We start from the raw sequence: 18319 nt of genomic DNA on the forward strand, positions 1-18319 counted from the left end.
GATCGTTTGGAAAAGAGTGAACTGCGGATGATGAGATATTTGAAATGTTCTCATGTGGTGGTGGATTGTTGTCGCCCAGAGGTCAAACATCCATCACTGCCGCCTGATGCGGACTGGAGCCGTCACCCACCCATCTGTTGACCGCCCAATCTGATTCACTTAAAAACACAACACACAATAACTCTGGCGCGTCCTCTGCTCGCTGTTCGGACTGTACATCTGAGCTTTCTTTGTGTTACACTCCGATCTGATAAACTGCGGGTTGATCAGGACTAGACTGCGAACAAAGAACCGCGCTTCGATGCGCTAAAAGCCACCCGATTCCACCTTAAATACCGTTCGCGTCTGTGGCGGAGACCTAGGCGCCATCTTCGGTCCACCTTAAGCGCACAATGTGGCCAGCGAACGCAAGCGCACCAGCCAGGCTTCCGTCCTCGTTCTCCAGCCGGGGATCGCACCCTGGCTTCCAGCTTTGACACAGTAGCGTCACTTGTGAGACAACAGAGGAGAAGAAAGACGCACTCGGGCCGAAGCTCATCGGCTGCAGCGGGAGAAGATGTCCGAGCCCAATAAGTACCGAGAGTGGATCCTGGAAACAATCGACTCCCTCCGCTCCAGGAAAGCCCGTCCGGATCTGGAGAGGATCTGTCGAATGGTCCGGAGACGGCACGGGTCAGACCCGGACCGAACCAGGACGGAACTGGAAAAACTGATTCAAGAGCAGACGGTGCTCAAAGTTAGCTACAAGGGCTCAATATCGTACCGAAACGCGGCGAAGGTGCAGAGGAAAAGCAGAAAGAAGAGTGAGTTTACGGCCGCTGGCAGCAGCAGCGGCGGCGGCAACGCGGAGGCAACGACCAAACACGACCATCTGAACAACAACGGCGACAGTGCGCACAGCTTCACCGACCAGGAGGAGGGAGAGGAGGACTCGGAGCCCAGCCCAGATCCCCTCACTCCAACATCAGCCGCCGGCAAGAGGCTCAAGCCTGCCTCCAGCCCGAGTAGCGGAAACGGGTGTCTCAGCTGTGGCGCAACAACGGGCTGCGATGTCGGGAGCGGCTGTAAAGAGGAGAAAGCAAGTGCACCGAGAGACAAGAGATTAGGACAGCAGGGAGCCGGGGACTGCCCGTCGCCCGGGCTCGGCCACAGAACAAGCGCACACGACGGCGGTGATGCCAGCAGGATAACGCCGAGCAAAGGCGATGCGGTCCGCGGAGAGAAAGAGCCGGGCTCGTCCGGGGCTGACACCCACAACAAAACTTGCTCAGGGAGCGTCGGTAGCCTCCCTCAACAACAGAAGCAGAAGCAGACTGCGCCCCTCAAGCCCAAACTTCGAGTCGGAGGAGGGGGCACCAAAACAGCGGGGAACCACGCCAACTCCGACCTGGGCGACAGGCTGGTGGCTTCTGTCCGCAGCCTGTCCGAGAGGAGCCTCCGAGGAGGGGGCTCCCCCGCCGCCGCCACCAGAGGCCACATGAAGCCGCTCGGGCTGAAGGAGATTCTGGGGTATCTGAGCAGCCAGGAGCGGCTGTCGGAGGAGAAGCTGACCCGAGGCAAAGTCAAAGTGGTCATGGAGAGAGAGGTGGCGAGGGGCAGGCTGCGCAGGACCCGCTGCGGGAACATCACTCTTCCTCTGAGGGGGATGGTGGCGGAGGAGCCGATGCCGAAGAACGCGTCCGCTGAGAGACTTCTGAAGAGCGCACTGCAGGACAAGCACACAGTGAAAAAGGTGGGCACCGATAACTTAATATTTCCAACACGTCCCGGTTGGCCGTACAGGGCGCACTGAACAGCTGATAAATTAATGAGCGAACGCGGCTCCAGGACGCGCTCGGCTTCCCACGCCAAATATTTTTTGTTTCAGCCTCGATGTTTGAGGGAGATTTTTCGCACATTTACGAAGACGAGTTGTTGTTTCTCTTATTGTCAGCGTGCCTGTGCTGCGTGTGTCCTCTGTAGCCTCGCTAAACGTGTGTGTGTGTGTGTGTGTGTGTGTGTGTGTATGTGTGTAGCTCAGCTTCCTGCACAAAAGGTGCGGGTTACAAACATGAGCAGACCGCCGTAAAGAGCGTCTCACGACCAGTTTGCGCTTTGGTCGCCACATTTATCGCAGTTCGGGCTCCAGAAACGTAAAGAAGCGTTTGATTTGGGCTCTCAGGAACTTTGGCAGTGCGGAGCGCAGCGCGGAGTGTCGGGGCCTGTCTGCCGCGCAGGAGGCGGTGTCTGTCTGTCTGTAAACTTGAGACGTGCCGCTCTCTCCGGAGCGGAGCGCTGCTCACTCAGCCCGAGCATCGTGTTTGTTCATGGAGTCAGGGGCGGATGTCTCACGCCACGGCTGGTGGGAACAATAAGAATGTCCCCAGTCGGAGCTATGATGGCTGATGAGTTGGTTCGCCATATAACTACACTAAATAATGTAACTACAATAGAACAGGGGCGTGTCTAGACTTTTTTGATTGGGGTGGCCTAAGCAGGGCACTGACTTATGCAGGGGTGGCATAATGTACATGCGCACATATTAATTTACCATTTCTCTCATCTACTTTAATTGTTAACACTGCAGTATCTTATATTCATGTGTTTACATTTTGTATTTAAAAGTTAAATAGTCCTGTCAATCACAGTGGCACCATACAAATATAATATAAAGCTTCCACCTTTTATTCTTCAGTCCTCAAAAAACATTCTACCTCTTTCCTCAGAGACTCCTAAATTCATTCTCAGCATTTCACCATGAATGACAGTAAACTGAATGTCTGTCGCTTGTGGACATTTTTATCCATTTTCTGACATTTTTAAGTAATTGATAAATGATCTACAGATAAATCGACAATGAAAATAATTGTTCGTTGCAGCCTTATACAATTGCAGCAATTAATATGATGAATTGATTTAGAGTAACATGGTCATTAATGAGCATTATATGCCAGAAATATTAAGTACTTTCTTGTTTTGTGGACAATTTATTCAACCATTATATTTGTCCCACCTGTTTTTCTTTCGTCCAGACAATCAGGGGCAAAAATATCAATACTGAACATCAATTTAAACTCTGAATGCATCTGACTAATTTAAAAAAAAAGAGAGAGAGAGGGTTAGGGTTAGTGTTAGTAAAATGTGGTTGCATCTCAGTGTAAAGTGGGAAATAGAAAAAAGTTATGCATTTGTGCCTGCTCTCCCCTATTTTGAGGTGCATTTCTAACCCCGTAGTCTTGTTTTTTCTCTCCTTTCTATCCCCGCATCTCCCCCTTTGTGAGCCTCATTAAATCCTTTGTATCACTCCTGACAGCACGCTTTCCTCCCTCTCTTCCTCCCCTGTGGGTGCACACTTGAGTAGGCTACAGTAGGCGGCTATTGTTATTTTTGTGTGTTTCTCCAAGTGGGAGGTGTTTTTGATCTACTCCAGGGATGCTCAACTTGCTTTGCCCGGGGTCCACTTTCACAGAGTGACAGTTAATAAACACACATAATAATTTGATTATTTGTCAGATAAAATCAACAGACATGAAAAGCCTCTCATTTCTTTGTAAGTCTTTATTTTTTAAAATGAAATATACCAAAGGAGAAATTTGTAATATAGTCACTGTAATTTATCATAAAAGGACGACAGATGTCATCAGAGATCAGGTTATGCTGAAGTACTTGCTTCTTTCTCCCTCTGAAATTTCCACGCCAGCCTGGAATACATTTTTGTTTGCCTGTTTCACATTAATTAGAGTTCAAATTAATGCTGACTGTTCGCCAAATAATTAAGTGTTCTGTTTATGAGTCATAAGAATTCATTAATAACCTTTTAAAGGGAGTAGATATTTATAACGGTTAAATTGTGCAATATGTTAATGGAGTCTGGCAGGCAGTAAGACAGGCAGTGACTGGACTCCAGAGAGTGTATTGTCAAAGCAGTGGGCTTTTGTTTTCAGGATGACAGGCTTAGCTTTACATTGACAGACAACTGACAGTTATTAACAGTTGATCAACTTGTTGTGCATGCCCTGCACTCCTGCAGTGTTCCTGCAGCCTGTGTAAGCTTCCCCGAGTCTGCAGAGGAGGGGGGTGGGAGGAAACAACTCACTTCAACCCCAGACAGTATATTAAATAGGACTTCAACCTATATACCCTCAGTACCTCCTAATTGCTATTTGGACTGCTGTACTCATTTTTGCATACACAATTGCTACATATTGCTCCTTTAATTAAATTAACTTGATGCAAGTATTGACAGATAAATCAGATACTTTACTGCATTTAGTAGCTGCTTTGGTAACATTCGAAGAGTTGTGGACAGAGACAGAAAAATCTGTACTCAAGTACAAGTGCTGTTACATTACTAAAATATTACTCAATTACAATTCAAACTACTGGTTTGCTGCTCAGTTGCCACAGTCACCTCTCCAAACTTTTGCCTTCTGCAGCAGGTTTTTTTTTTTTGGTCCATATTATTATTGGCTTGTTAACAATCAGATAGCTAATTGGCTCCAAAAATACAGATGAAAGGTTTGGATATTAGTTCAAATTGTCGTCAGTACTCAATTAAGATTTTAAAAGTAGCTATGTAGATCACATAATATAATGCATACTTAAGTACAAGTAAAATTACAGACTTGAAAAAATACAACAAAGTACCTCCAAAGTACCTCCAAAAATCACTCAGTCATTTGAGAAGTTGTAATTTGAAAGAGTTTATACAACATTCAACAGCTGGGACATTTTCCATCACGCAGTCACTGTTGGAACGATTCATGAACATAAGCATGAACTCTTTTATTATGAAATAGACATATATGGTATCAGAATTATCCCAATAATTCTGAGCACAGCAGATCTGATATGCTTCTATACAATGAACCAGGCCTGAGTGAGAACTTAGATCAAACTCCACTTTGCGCCCCCTTTCTTTGACAGAGACCTTTATTTTTTGACTTTATGCGTCATTGCAGCCGCCGTCCCCCTCTAGCCAAGAGCACGAGCCGATGGAAACAGGCAGTGAAGAAGAGGAACGGGAGGAGAATGAGGAGGAGGATGAGGATGAGGAGGATCCCCGGAGTTCTGATGAGGAGGGAGGACTATCCCCGGTAGCCATGACAACCGAACCAGAGCTCATTGAGAAAACCACAGAAGATGCTGAGATCCAGACAGCATCAAAGCAGGAGAGCCCCCACCAGCAGCAGCAGCATGCTGGCAAAGGTTTGTGTGCATCAATGTGTGAGTGTGTATATGTGCACCAGCTCTAATTATCACTACTAGTACCATAGTAGTATCAGTACTACTATAACTTTTTTTATGATAATTTATATATTATTTTTACAGTACTGTCATTTTCCTTTGTGTTTTGTTTTTTGTTTCTTTTTGTGGAGAAAAAAAAAATAACTGTATAACTAAAATAATTAACATTCACATTGATATCATTTTGAAAACAATACATGATTACTAACAACACAGCTATTATTAATTATGACTTTTGACTACTACTTGTAGGACCAGACCAATAGTGTTTTACTGGGACCAATAACTGATTTAAGAAATTCCCATATCACTATATTGGACTGATACTGCATTGATCCCGCAAATGAGGTTATCAAACACCTGTGGCAAAGATATGTAATGGAGGCAGAAACTTTACAGTTTAACAATTAACTTTATTATCCAAAATGACATCAGGGCACTGAAACAGTAAACTTTCACCATTATCTTGAATAGTTATAAATAACTATAAAAACACACCCACTTATTATGATCACTAATTTAGTTAATTTAATCACTAATTTAGTTTAGTAACTAATTTAACTTTTTAGTATTTTGTATTGTATTTTGTATTTTGCTGGGCAGAAAAAAATTAGAAATAAAATTTTGTTTAAGAACTTGTTTTTGCGTATGCTTGATACTTCAATGCATTATTGAACATGTCACTTTATTCTCGAAAAAGACACATTTTATTCCCAAGTTTAAAGTGTAGGGGGGAAAAAAGGAAATGAATATATACTACAGTCTGTTGTTAAATGTAAGCAAATCATGTGTCCTGTCGGACTCCGTATTTCATTTGTGTTCCTCGTGACCTGTAGCTTGAAGAAAGAAGCTGCTTTGTTGTTCGATGCAAACAACAAAGCAGATAAAAGATTGAAGATTATAAAAGATTATGAAAATATGATCATATTGTAGCTAAGGCAAGTTTACTGAATGGCACTAAAATACAACAGAAGAAAAGAGCAGTTATCAGACATGTGCTCTACTACTGGCAAATACTAGTTAGAAACCACCGACACGTCCTCACACCATAACAACAGAACAGGTCGTTCGTCAGTGGCTCCCAAAATAACATATATGACCACTGGAGAGTACCAGCAACCTTAAGTGTGCAGTGTAAGTCACGATGGTGGTACTTCTGTAATACTTGTGTAAAATGACTTCACTCAACTGTACTCCACTGCAGACCATACTCCCTTAATGTAGGCGAAGCAGATCATCATAATGATGCTATTCCCACAACTGAGAAACAACACACACACACACACACTGACAAACTGTAACCTAAACTGTACATTTACTGCCAGACCAACAACTTTAACTGCTCACCTTTTCCTCCACTCAGTGCACACTCTGTCACTCTGCCACCACAGACAGAAATCTGTCTGCCACTCACCCTCTTTCACACGCTCTAAAGTTACATACTCACTATAATATGCTTCTCTGGCCAGTCAGTAGTCTGCACCTGTATTTGTTGTGAGGGCGGGCTGAAATCTCCCAGCATGCACCTCTGAATTCACAGCCTCCCATCTCCAAGATATCCTGATTGGTCACTTTAAAACAGTGACGTGGGAAATCAGCAGAGCACAACTTTTCAATGTAGTGGGGTTAAGACCAGACCCATACTGAGGACTCATAAACTATGATCATATCAGTTTGTATATAATGTGTTTACTGTATTTTTTAATGACAAATTGTATTTTGATTTAATACATTTGATGAACAACTATTTGTAATTTGTAATATATACACATATATATGGAAAGAAATAAAAAGAAAGAAAGAAAGAAAAAAGCTCTACTGCTATTACAACGACTACTACTACTACTAATGATAATAATATTAATAATGATGATAATAATAATAATAACAGTAGTAAAAGTTTTATAGTCTGTCATCTTTTTCTCCTCCCTCTTTTCATCTGGGTTTGGCTGCTGGTCTCTCAGGGACATCCAGCCCCGATCGCCTCACCAGGACGTCGTGTCCACCTGATCAGGGAGCTTCCCTGTCGCAATGTAACAGTGCACACATGGCAGAGAGAGCTGATCAGCTACACATGGAGGCACAGGTAAGTGCAAGCACGTGCAACTGTCCTGTTGGTTTTTTACTGCTGCATGATGGTTATTTCCCATGTATTATCAAAATGAGTCAAAATTACTCAAACACAGCTGAGACAGGTCATTCCCAAACTGGGGGACGGGTATCCGGGGAGGGGGTGGTGAAGCCACTGCAGGGGGGGGCTTGGATGCCCAGGGGAGAAATATAGACGGAACCAAAGTTAAAACAATTGTGATTTATGTAGGGACATAAACAGACAAGATTTGCTGTTGCTATCATGACCTTTATTTCACTAAAACTCAACTTCCTCCACTTTTTTTATCAGTGGCTTCCCCAGTTATTGTTAATGATTGATAATAATTGTGGGGTGGGGGAGGGGAGGGGTGGCGGGGGCATGCATTTTTTATTGGCTTCTGAAGGGTGGCATGCAGAAGAGTTTGGGAACCACTGGTTTAGACACTGACCAGGAAAAACAACGTCCTGTGTTTGAGTCTGACAGGAAACCTTGTTGCATTTCCCTCACTCTCTGTCATCTCTCCATTAGTCTTTAATCAAAGGCCCAAAAAGTACTTAAAGCGTTCACCCAAAAATTAATCTACTCACCTCTGTGCTGATGTGAGGATGAACACCTCCAGTTCACAAAACACTCCTGGAGCTTCAGTGGAAAGCATTGCAGCCAAATCCAATACAATTGAAGTGAATGGTGACCAGTTTTAACATGTAAAAAAAACACACCAAAGAAAGTTGACTTCGCAAACTTTCAACAAAGAAGAAAATGTCAGAGGACTTCGACATAGAAGAGGAACATCATTTCTTTGGTCCAGCTGTGCTGCCTTGGCGAGAGCTTGTGTACCCCCTTCAGAGGGGAGAGGCTACAGTTGACATTTAGGCTAAAAACATGATGTAAATGGCATCTTTTTTGGGTTAGATTTTAATGTTGGGGCTTATGGACACTTGGATTATGCCACACGAGCAGTATGGAGACATTTTGTGTTTTTTTTGTTTGTGTGTTCTTCTTTACATTTTAATAAACTGGTCACGTTCACTTCAATTGTACTGGATTCGGCTGCAACACTGTTTTCCACTGAAGCTCCAGGAGTGTTTTGTGAACTGGAGATCTTCACCCATCATCACATCAGCACAGGGGTCAGTAGATATTGAGTTAAATTTCATTTTTGGGTGAACATCTCAATTCCGTAACCAGTAGTGGGAGAACAGTAATACAATACTAATGCAATACTATTATATTATACAAATTCTAATACTATTGCTAATACAAGGAACTCTCATATTTTGTTGAGGTCATGTTTCCATCATAATAACTCAAGCTTTATTTATATAGCAGATTTCACTCAGGGCATCACAGCGTGCTTTACATTAGGTGTCAGTATACACATCAAAAAATGCAAATGCAGAAATAAAATACATAGATACACCAAAAAGTTACACAAAAGTCAGTGCAAAATACACAAATGCGCACACACACATGCGTGCGCGCACACACACACACTAGGAGCCATAGGCTATCGTGAGGAGTATGGTTTTTAAAATGGTTTTAAAAGTGCTCAGTGTAGAGGCATGTCTACCCCATATAAACATAGTGATCATGTTAATGTTGGTGGAACTTTTGCATATCTCTGCGGGTTGCATCTGGCAGTAATGGTGGCATTGCAGCAGGTGCTTCACCATGTGGTGCCTGGCAGGGATCAGCACTCATTTCATTTATATGAACTTACCACGGCTGTAACCAGCATCAGAGAGTTCACTATTTGGTGAGGGAAAACAAAGACACTATGACACCTGAAGCTCATTCATCTGCACTCTTTTAAACTGAATCCATAGAACCAGGATGGACATCATATTTCTGTCATATACAGTATTTTTGTTGGATGTACTGGTGGATTATGATAATCCAAATGTTGTTTTTATGAAGCCAAACTGTCAAATGTTAACACAAAACCATGATTCATCCTACGCACAGTTCATGAAAGATTTTTGTGCTGTTCTGACCCCCTGAAGGCTCATATTGTGTGCACACTGATGCATTATACATCTCTGGTAGCAGCAACAGCCCTCGCTCTGTGGAGAATCAGTAGTCAGCATGAGCAGCAATATGTACACTAGGTGCAACAGCTCAACAAACAAAGACACACACAGTATGGGGTGTCCAAAATGAATATTTATCCAAAGAAAAAAATGAAAGGGATGAGAGAGAACAATATTTGTTAATTTGTGATCAGTGTTCGTGAAAATTCTTATAGACGAACATGCAAAACATGAAAAATTGGACTGAATGTGCAGAACCACATGAATTACATTAGACTATTAAATATTTTTCCAAGCTGAGGTACACTATATTTTTTTTCCCAGGATGGTGAAGCCACGTTCTGCTGTACTCTGCCTCTAATTGGCTTACCAAAACCCTACCCAATCACACTCCTCATGCCACAGTTTTTATGGTTTTCCTGTTGTTATAAGATTTAATGGATTTTATGTACTGTTCAGAATCTTTGTAAAACACAGTAAGAAGAGGCTTTTTGCCTTTTTCTTTTTCTTTTTCTTTTTTTTTAAGAATCCTATTATAATGTGTTCATAAAATAATGCAAAATCTTTGTACAAAGTGTCAATAATAAATCTAGAAACATCTTTCAGTCATTTTTAGAGAGCACTGACAAGGCCAAAAAGATGGGTTACAGTTTTAAGGGTGAGCTGTGCAAAAGTACAATTTATAATTTTATCAGACTTCAGTTTCTTGAGGAAATGCTTTGCTGAGGAAAACCTGTGTAGAATTAAAAAAACAAACAAAAAAACTCTCTAATGTTATTAACTATAAAGTTTTTGTGCAGCAATGATTACATTTTTATCCAAGGAATATTCTGAGTAAAGTTACTCCAGTATGTAATGACATGAGGCTTCAGGACAACATCACTTTGAAACAGAGAAAAAATAACATTTGTGCCCAAAGCTACCCAAAACCTACTCAACCCAAACCAATAAAGGCTACGATTTCTAGGCAAATATCATATGAGGTACAGTGTGGTACGTGCTGCATTTTGGGCCTTGGTTTGTGATACAGAATGTATTACAATTTGAGCAAAATGCATCTTGGAATAGAGTATATTTAGCCTTTAAAACAAAAAAATCGACCTGATATAGAATTATTATGATTAACATGTTGTTAGCACATGAATTTGGAACATTTGTGGAATGAAAACCGACATGACAAAACAATTATATATGAAAATAATTATTTCTTTAAACAGTTTAAAGTCTTCAGTTCCAACAACCTGACACAGAAGAAAAAATAAACACCATCCTGTCACTGTCCTCTGGCTCAGAGACAGCAGAGCAGACACGCCCCCTGTGATTCAAGAGCAAAGAAAACTGCTCATTTTTCATCATTTTGAGACCTAATTTTATGTCCATAGTGATTTTTTTTAATCATTCAAATTTGCCTGGGTGGTTAATAATGCATGTTTCTGTTGTGTGACAAACTCAGAACACACATTTATTGTTGCTGTACTGCATCTTCAACTAATCTATGTACAGTGATGATTTCGTACAGCGACATACATTCTTACTCTGTGAATTCTGAATTGTGACTAGTTCTTTCTTTTACATACAATTTGTCTTTTTCTCAGGCATTTTGACATGTCACATTAGGAAAATCATAGATGTAAACCATAACATTAAAACTACCAAAAGGAACTTTAACATTTTGTTGATTTTGCAGGTCCCTGTGGACAAAAGCACTAGCTTTCCTCCCATAATAACCACAAAATATAGCACCAAAATTGCTCATGAATGATCTAAATAAAATAATAAATCTCCTCCTGCTTTTTTTTTTTAAACTGACTAATGTACTACTCACTGTAACTTTGTGTGGGAAAATGTAAACAGAGGAGAATGTGACCTGGTGACAGGTATTAAGAAAAACTACACAGAAATAGCTAACCTTCTTGCTTATGGTCTAGTTAACTTGTGACAGTCACATAGAGGCATTAGTAATAAATTGAAACTGTTTCATGATTGGGGCGGCACAGTGGTGCAGTGGTTAGCACTGCCGCCTCACAGCAAGAAGGTCCTGAGTTCGATCCCTCCGCTTGCTGGGTCAGGGCCTTTCTGTGTGGAGTTTGCATGTTCTCCCTGTGTCTGCGTGGGTTCTCTCTGGGTCCTCTGGCTTCCTCCCACAGTCCAAAGACATGCATGTTAGGTTAATTGGTGACTCTAAATTTCCCGTAGGTGTGAATGCGAGTGTGAGTGGTTGTCTGTCTATGTGTGATAAACTGGTGACTTGTCCAGGGTGAACCCCGCCTCTCGCCTAATGTCAGCTGGGATCGACTCCAGCCCCCTGTGACCCTTCAGGAATAAGCGGTTACGGAAAATGGATGGATGGGTTTCATAATCAGTTACAATCTCCTTGTAGTAGCTTTAATGATGGCTGAATTCCATCTAGCTGCTATAGTTTTAGAGTCAGTATTGTGGACACTGCGGCTTACCTCCCCAAAGGGTGAGAGGGGTAAAGGTGCTAATGTTAGCAGAATTTTGCAAATCTCTGCTGGTTGCATCTGGAAGTTGTGGTGGCATTGCAGTAGGTGCTTCGCCATCTGTTGCCTGGTGGGGATCTGCACTCTACTGAGTGATCTCTAGTTTCTATGCTATTACTCTTGTTTGCAAGTGTTTTTCTTGTGCTAAATTTAGTACATCATTTTTGGTACACAGTTTTGCATCATGGACACTTCCTACCTCGCTCATACACTTCCACAGCAGATGTTCATGTCGTAATCTTGATACAGCCAGCTCCTTTAACCTTTGAGTTAGTTTAAAGTCTTACCACTCTGATGCTTTCAACATGATTCCTCCTCTGGCACGGTGTGACTCTGACTTATTCCAGGGAGGAGATATCATCTTTTTGTCGTGCTCATTTATTTTTTATCTTTATTTGACCCTCTTTCTTCTCCCTGCACACAGAATGAGATGCAGCATGACAGAATCAACCACAACTCCTCAGGCTTTAACTGTAAGTTCTGCTTTACAGAAAACCCCGAAATGTGCGTGTTATTGTGCATGTTTGTGTTTGGTGGTTAGCAATGATGACAGGTAATCAGACTGTGCTTAATTTTTCCCTCATAGGCTCGGAGTCTAAGACAGAGGTTGGCGTGTCATCCTGTCTGCTCACGCCCACTGCCTCCCCGAGAGACTCCAGCATGTCTGAGGAGCGAGGGATAAACGGAGGAGTTAGCAGCGGAGGGTGAGTACAGCAGAGATACTGGGGACACTGATGATACCAAACAGATTTATGTACCCCTTTCTGGGCTGATGTCATGACTGTCATGATGACAGTATTAGCTGGAGGCAAAACGCAAGAAAAAAATGGAGGCAAACATGGAGTAGTAGGTCACATAATCATGCTGAAATGTCATCTTGCTGTGTTGTTTGTGCCAGAATCAAGACTTATTGGCTCAAAATTGAAGTTTAGAGGTTAAACATGCTAAGTTAAAAGCTGGGAGATGTGTGCAAGCAGCGACAAAATAAACAAGATGAACTCACACTGAGAGAGGAAAATCAGAAAGGAAATATTCTCTAACCTGTTTTCCTTATTAAACAGAACAATACAACTGATCACCTTCTGAATTCAAATTTCTCTCTTTTACCGAATTAAGACAAGCTTTAAATGTCTCCATTACCTCATAAAACAAACTTCATTTAAAGTCGACAGACAGAAATAAAATAAAACTCACCAAAATTGTCTATGTCAGTCTTACCACTGTTACAACAGTCACCAAGTCTGGTTTGGTCAGAATAAATGCTTGATTCACTGCTACATGTGAAAACAGTCTGGCTCTACAGGCTGTTTTCCTCTCAGTCCAGCTCAGTGCATCAGCCTCCGGCCAACAGCAGCCTCCTGAGCAGCTGTCACCAGCACGCAGACCGTTAAGTTAGTAAAATCAAATCACAAAGATCGCCCCCCAAAAAACACAACTATTGATATATTCGTCCAATCAATTGTTGGCAATTGTACAAGATCATCCTTCCACTGAGTGAGCGTGTACGAGTCGGCCAGTCTGCTCCCATTGGTTAATGTGAACTTTTCAAGTAACACTTGCAATCCCGGTGAGTGACCGTACATATTTAGAAAAAAAAACCTTTCTTCAGCTATTTTTAATAAAACAAGGCAACAAAACTTCCAAAATTCCTGAAACTAGTGTGTTTCAGGAATTTCTTCTGCCTCATCCTAAGTTTGCCCACAAAATAAAACTTTAGCAACACAAAAGGGATCTGCTGGATTTGGTTTTGACTGCTCCTCTGTTGCTTGCTTTTCTGGATCTGTTACAAAGTCTATTTTCTGCCCTGTGGATTCACTGTAAATAAGCCCAACTGTTTTAGCGCAAAGTCAGAAAACTGAAGAAAACAATGCGTGAAGCAGGCGTGGTTTTTAATGTGAAGCAGACGCGTATGTGTACAAGGAAGTTTGAATGTTTACATGGAGCTAGATAATAAACAACAACCTTTATATGCTTTTTGGTTGGTGGATCAGAAATGATCAATATGCTGAATGTTTTCATTGGATGTTTGCGCTACATTAGTTTCTAACGGTGTAATTTTAAATCTAGTTTTACTAAACTCTGATTAGAATTTAGACTAAATTAATCTTTTTTGGTGCAACTCAATCTGTCTGGTGTTGAGCAGGAAGAGGTTTTAGAGCTTTTTTGAGACTATGAGAGCAGTGAGAGTGAACCAGAACAGCAAAGTTGGGCCAGACAGATAAACAATGATAAGAATGACCCCTTTCACTTTTTTAAATAAAAAACAGAGATAAAACTACATTTCTTCATTACTTTCTCTTTTAGTTCTGACATAACTTTACTGAGAGTTTACTGTAAGTTTGATAATGGACCCACGGGCCGACCGCCCTGCTCCTCATCTCTCTAGGTTTATGAAGTCTGAGGGGACCATCGGGAGCCCGGTGGACTGGACAGTGTCCGATGTGGTCAGTTATTTCACAGCAGCAGGTTTCCCAGAGCAGGCTGCTGCCTTCAGGACCCAGGTGAGTCTGTAATCTCTTCAGATAACCACTAGAGGCCTCCAGAGACAGGATTAATGGCTGTAATTTAACATCTAACATTTGTAACCTCCATCTACCCACCCACGATACTTTGCTCTCTTCATTAGGAAATCGATGGCAAGTCTCTCCTCCTCATGCAGCGTAACGATGTTTTGACTGGCCTGTCAATCAGACTCGGTCCCGCCCTCAAGATCTATGAGCGTCATGTAAAGGTTCTGCAGAAAACGCACTTTGAGGAAGACGACTGCTAACAACACACACACATGAAATACACACAGAGACTGTTACGTCTGTATCTACATATAGCTCAACTACTCATAAAAATATATGCATGGTTTTCATCTCATGTTAAACAGCACACACACACACACACACACACACACACACACACACACACACACACACACACACACACACAGACACACACACACCTCTGTCTCTCTTCCTCCTGGCTCTCTGCGACTGCTCTGGTCCAGAAACAACACAGAAATGAGACTGGATTTCCTGGACATCAAGGATTTTCTACCAAACAGAGCAGCAGTGTTGGAGGGAGAAGTAAACTTAAAAACGCAGAGGTTCAAAAGAACATGCAATTTCTCTTTTTCTATTTACAATGATGACGCACTTTGCAATTTCTCGATTAAACTGTGCAAGATAGTTTGTTTTCAAGCTGTTATTTTGTGCTGACTTTTATGCACATTTTGAAAGAGGTCGTGGTTATTCTGAATGGGTAAATAGTGGTTGATTTTTTTTTTTTTTTAGACTGTTAGGTCAGGGGTTTCTTGGTTGCGAGCGCATGTTTTGTCACACATATTGTATGTGTGTGGCGGCTTGACAGAGGATGTCGGATTGAAAAGGAACAAGTTAGAAGTTGACCAGATTAACTACATTCCCTGAAACTGGAGTGTTGTGATAAAATCCAGTGCAAAATTCACAACTTTGTGCAAACGGCTGTTGGTCAAAGCAATAAGCTGATAACTTCCCCCAAGGTTTGAGAGTTGGTTGAACCTTGTCAGCTCGTAGTACAATCGGTGGTTGATTTTGAATGTTTGTCATGAAAATTTTTGAACAGAGCATGTGATCTGTTCTAGCCTATGCATCACCACATCAGGGGCCAGTTGCACAAAGACAGACTTTGACTGGCTTCAGTCAAATTAGTCAGATTTCAGATAGAAATCAGAATTCATCCATTGCACAAAGCTGCCTCATTCCAGTGTAGATTTGCAATGAATTGTGGGTAAATTTAAGTATACATTACATTTAGAATATTGTCTCTGCTTTACCTTACCATCTGACAGCCTTTTCCAATAGAAAAAAAAACAAAAAAAACAAAATGCTGTCATATAAGCCAAATATCACTCTCTTCAAACCAACCAAACTCCAGCCATTTTACCTCGCAGAATAGGAGAGTTGCTGGTCTGTAACTGCCTCAGTCTGTTAGTTTGTTTGTGTTATCATGTGACTTATGTGTTTTAAAAAGGTCAGTTTGCGTTCACCAAAGTTGCACAAAAACACAAACTAACAGATCAAGGCAGGGGTAAACCAGCAAGACCCAATGTTCTGCAAAGTAAAACTATTGATTTTTCCTATGGAATTTGGTAGGTTTGGAAAGTGTGATAATTGGCTCATATAACAACTGTTTTCTGCATGAAAAGGCTGTCTGACAGCAAAGTAAAGCACTGGAAATATTACTAAATATAGTGCACACTTAAAGGAGCGATATGAAGCAATTGCACATGCAAAAATTAGTATGGCTGTCTTAAAAGCGAGCTGGAGCCAAAGACTGTATATTGAATAGGTTCGAATCCTATTTATTACAGAGTCTATGGTTGAAGCGAGGTGATTTCCCCCACCCGCTCCTTTCCAGATACAGGGAAGCTTGGGCTGGCTGCAGGAGCACAAAAAAGAGCTCAACATCATAAATTTGTTAGCAAAAAAGTCTCATTCTGTAAGATGATAAGTTGTTTATAACTGTCAGGTGTCTGTCAATGTAAAGTTCAGCCAGTTATCCTGAAAACAAAAGCCCACTGCTCTGAAATAACACAGAGTTAGAGTTAAGTGTCTTACTGCCTGTCAGAATCCATTAACATAATAATCAATTTAACCATTAGAAAAATCTACACCTTCTTAAAGATAGTTAATGATTTCTTACAACTTATATTGAGACATTTACTCTTTTGGTGAACATTCTCCATTAATTTGAACTCTAATTAAAGTGAAACAGGTAAATAAAAACAGTTATTCCAGCCCAAGTATTTCAACATTTTTTTCCTTGATCTTCGATGACAAATCATGGTCATTTTATGATCAATTACAGTGAATATATTACAGATTTCTCCTTTAAAATGACAAAAAAAAATACTTTTTGTTGCTGACCCTGACCACAGCAGTGCATTATAAACTATTACTTTAAAAATTATTTTCAAAAATGATGGCTAACTGAGCAACTGCATCATTTTTTCTCAACACAGTTCAGACCTGTTGCAGAGCGTAGATGCTGTGTCTTCTTAACGTTGTAGGACTCTGTATTTCTGCTAACTTGTCAGTCAAGCTCAGGACAGTTTCTTTGGAAAAATGAAAGCAGCTGAGAATGTCATTAGTGCTGTTTATTTAGTAAAAACTCTTCCCCTTTTTTTTTCTCGTTCCACAACATTGTTATGAGCCAAGTTTTCCTCCTTTGTTATTTGGTGCCTCTGGTCTGCAGGTGTCGCTGATTGTTACCCTGCAAACACGACTCCTAGTTCAGAGTTATAATACTCATAAATGTTTTTATTAGTGAATTGTTTTTGTTAAATTTGAATCACCATGTTTCTACAGTAGCCCTCAACGGACAAACCAAATACTGGCTCTAATTAGGGGCTTTTGCATTTTGCAAGCTTGGAGGATGAGAGTTAGGTGAGCAGATACCACTAAATCCACACACTGGTCCTTTAAGAGCGGCCTAACACTACAGACCAGTCTAAAGGGTCTTTGTGAAACTGGCCTCGGAGTCGGCTGCAGACATGTGGAACAAGCGCTCCGGCTAACTGAACTGAAATCAGTAGAACAATCAAATCTCAACAATATGTAAAAGAGTGAATATGTAAATATATTTCGTCAATTTGATACATCAGCCTCCGTTTGTAAATGATGGAAAAACAATGATCTAACTGAAAGATGTTGTCGCAGGGTAAAGCTGAGTCAATCAATCAAATAATCTCACACCACCAGCATTTTTTAACTGTTTGTACCAGTCAAACCTTAGAAACCAAATGCTGTCAAATTATCACACATTTCATTCCCACCTTGACATTCCAAGTTTGGCATCTCCTCTGTGCATGCATTGTAAAAAGATGTATGTTGTATGTTTGTATTTCTGTTTTCAGCATGTTGGTTTCATTTTGTGAATGTTTTAAGTCCACTCTCCACACGCCGATGTTAAAATCAATGTTTCTTTGTGCATTCAAACCTCCTCTACCTCTCTCCCTTTGTTATCCCCTTCACTTTCACTTTGTTTGCAACTTTCAAGAAGACATTTTCAGGTTAGTTGAAGGCATACGTCGCGGTGTTTGTTGCCACTGTCAGCATTCGGACCGCTTCATCCTTATTAGGTAACTCTGTAGGAGAGGACAGCTGTGTTCGAGTCCAGATTCTCACCAGGGGAATGTACAGTCCAGTGCGTCGATGCCCTTGTTGCTTGTTTCAAGTTATTTGTTAAAAGACAATTTTAGTAATAAAAGTTTTAATTAAAACACCACAATGTGTCCATGCTAAGTGTGTGTGAGCGCATGCTTCTATAGTGTTTGTGTAAGCTTGTGTTCAAGTGAGATCTGTGTGTGTGTTGGCTTGTTTAACTATATTCATGGAGTCCCAAAAATTGGGAACCAACTCTACTTGTGGGGTCCAACAATGTTGTGGGGACCACAGTGTTAGGTCCCACGAGGTTAAAAGGCTGTTTGAGGATTAAGGGAA

General features: G+C 41.3%; 1 protein-coding gene across 1 annotated transcript; it reads left to right on the plus strand.

The window, feature by feature from the left end:
• Positions 1-210: 210 nt before the first annotated feature.
• samd1b (sterile alpha motif domain containing 1b) lies at positions 211-15898 on the plus strand. Its single transcript, XM_084716090.1, has 7 exons — positions 211-1732; positions 4941-5187; positions 7191-7312; positions 12274-12322; positions 12436-12553; positions 14236-14350; positions 14476-15898. Exons 1-7 carry the CDS (start codon positions 557-559, stop codon positions 14617-14619), a joined length of 1971 nt encoding a protein of 656 aa, XP_084572216.1. The 5' UTR covers positions 211-556; the 3' UTR covers positions 14620-15898.
• The last annotated feature ends 2421 nt before the right edge of the window (positions 15899-18319 follow it).

Source organism: Lutjanus erythropterus, chromosome 3 (assembly GCF_056507025.1).
Source record: "Lutjanus erythropterus isolate fLutEry1 chromosome 3, fLutEry1.hap2, whole genome shotgun sequence".
Lineage (NCBI taxonomy): Eukaryota > Metazoa > Chordata > Actinopteri > Lutjaniformes > Lutjanidae > Lutjanus > Lutjanus erythropterus.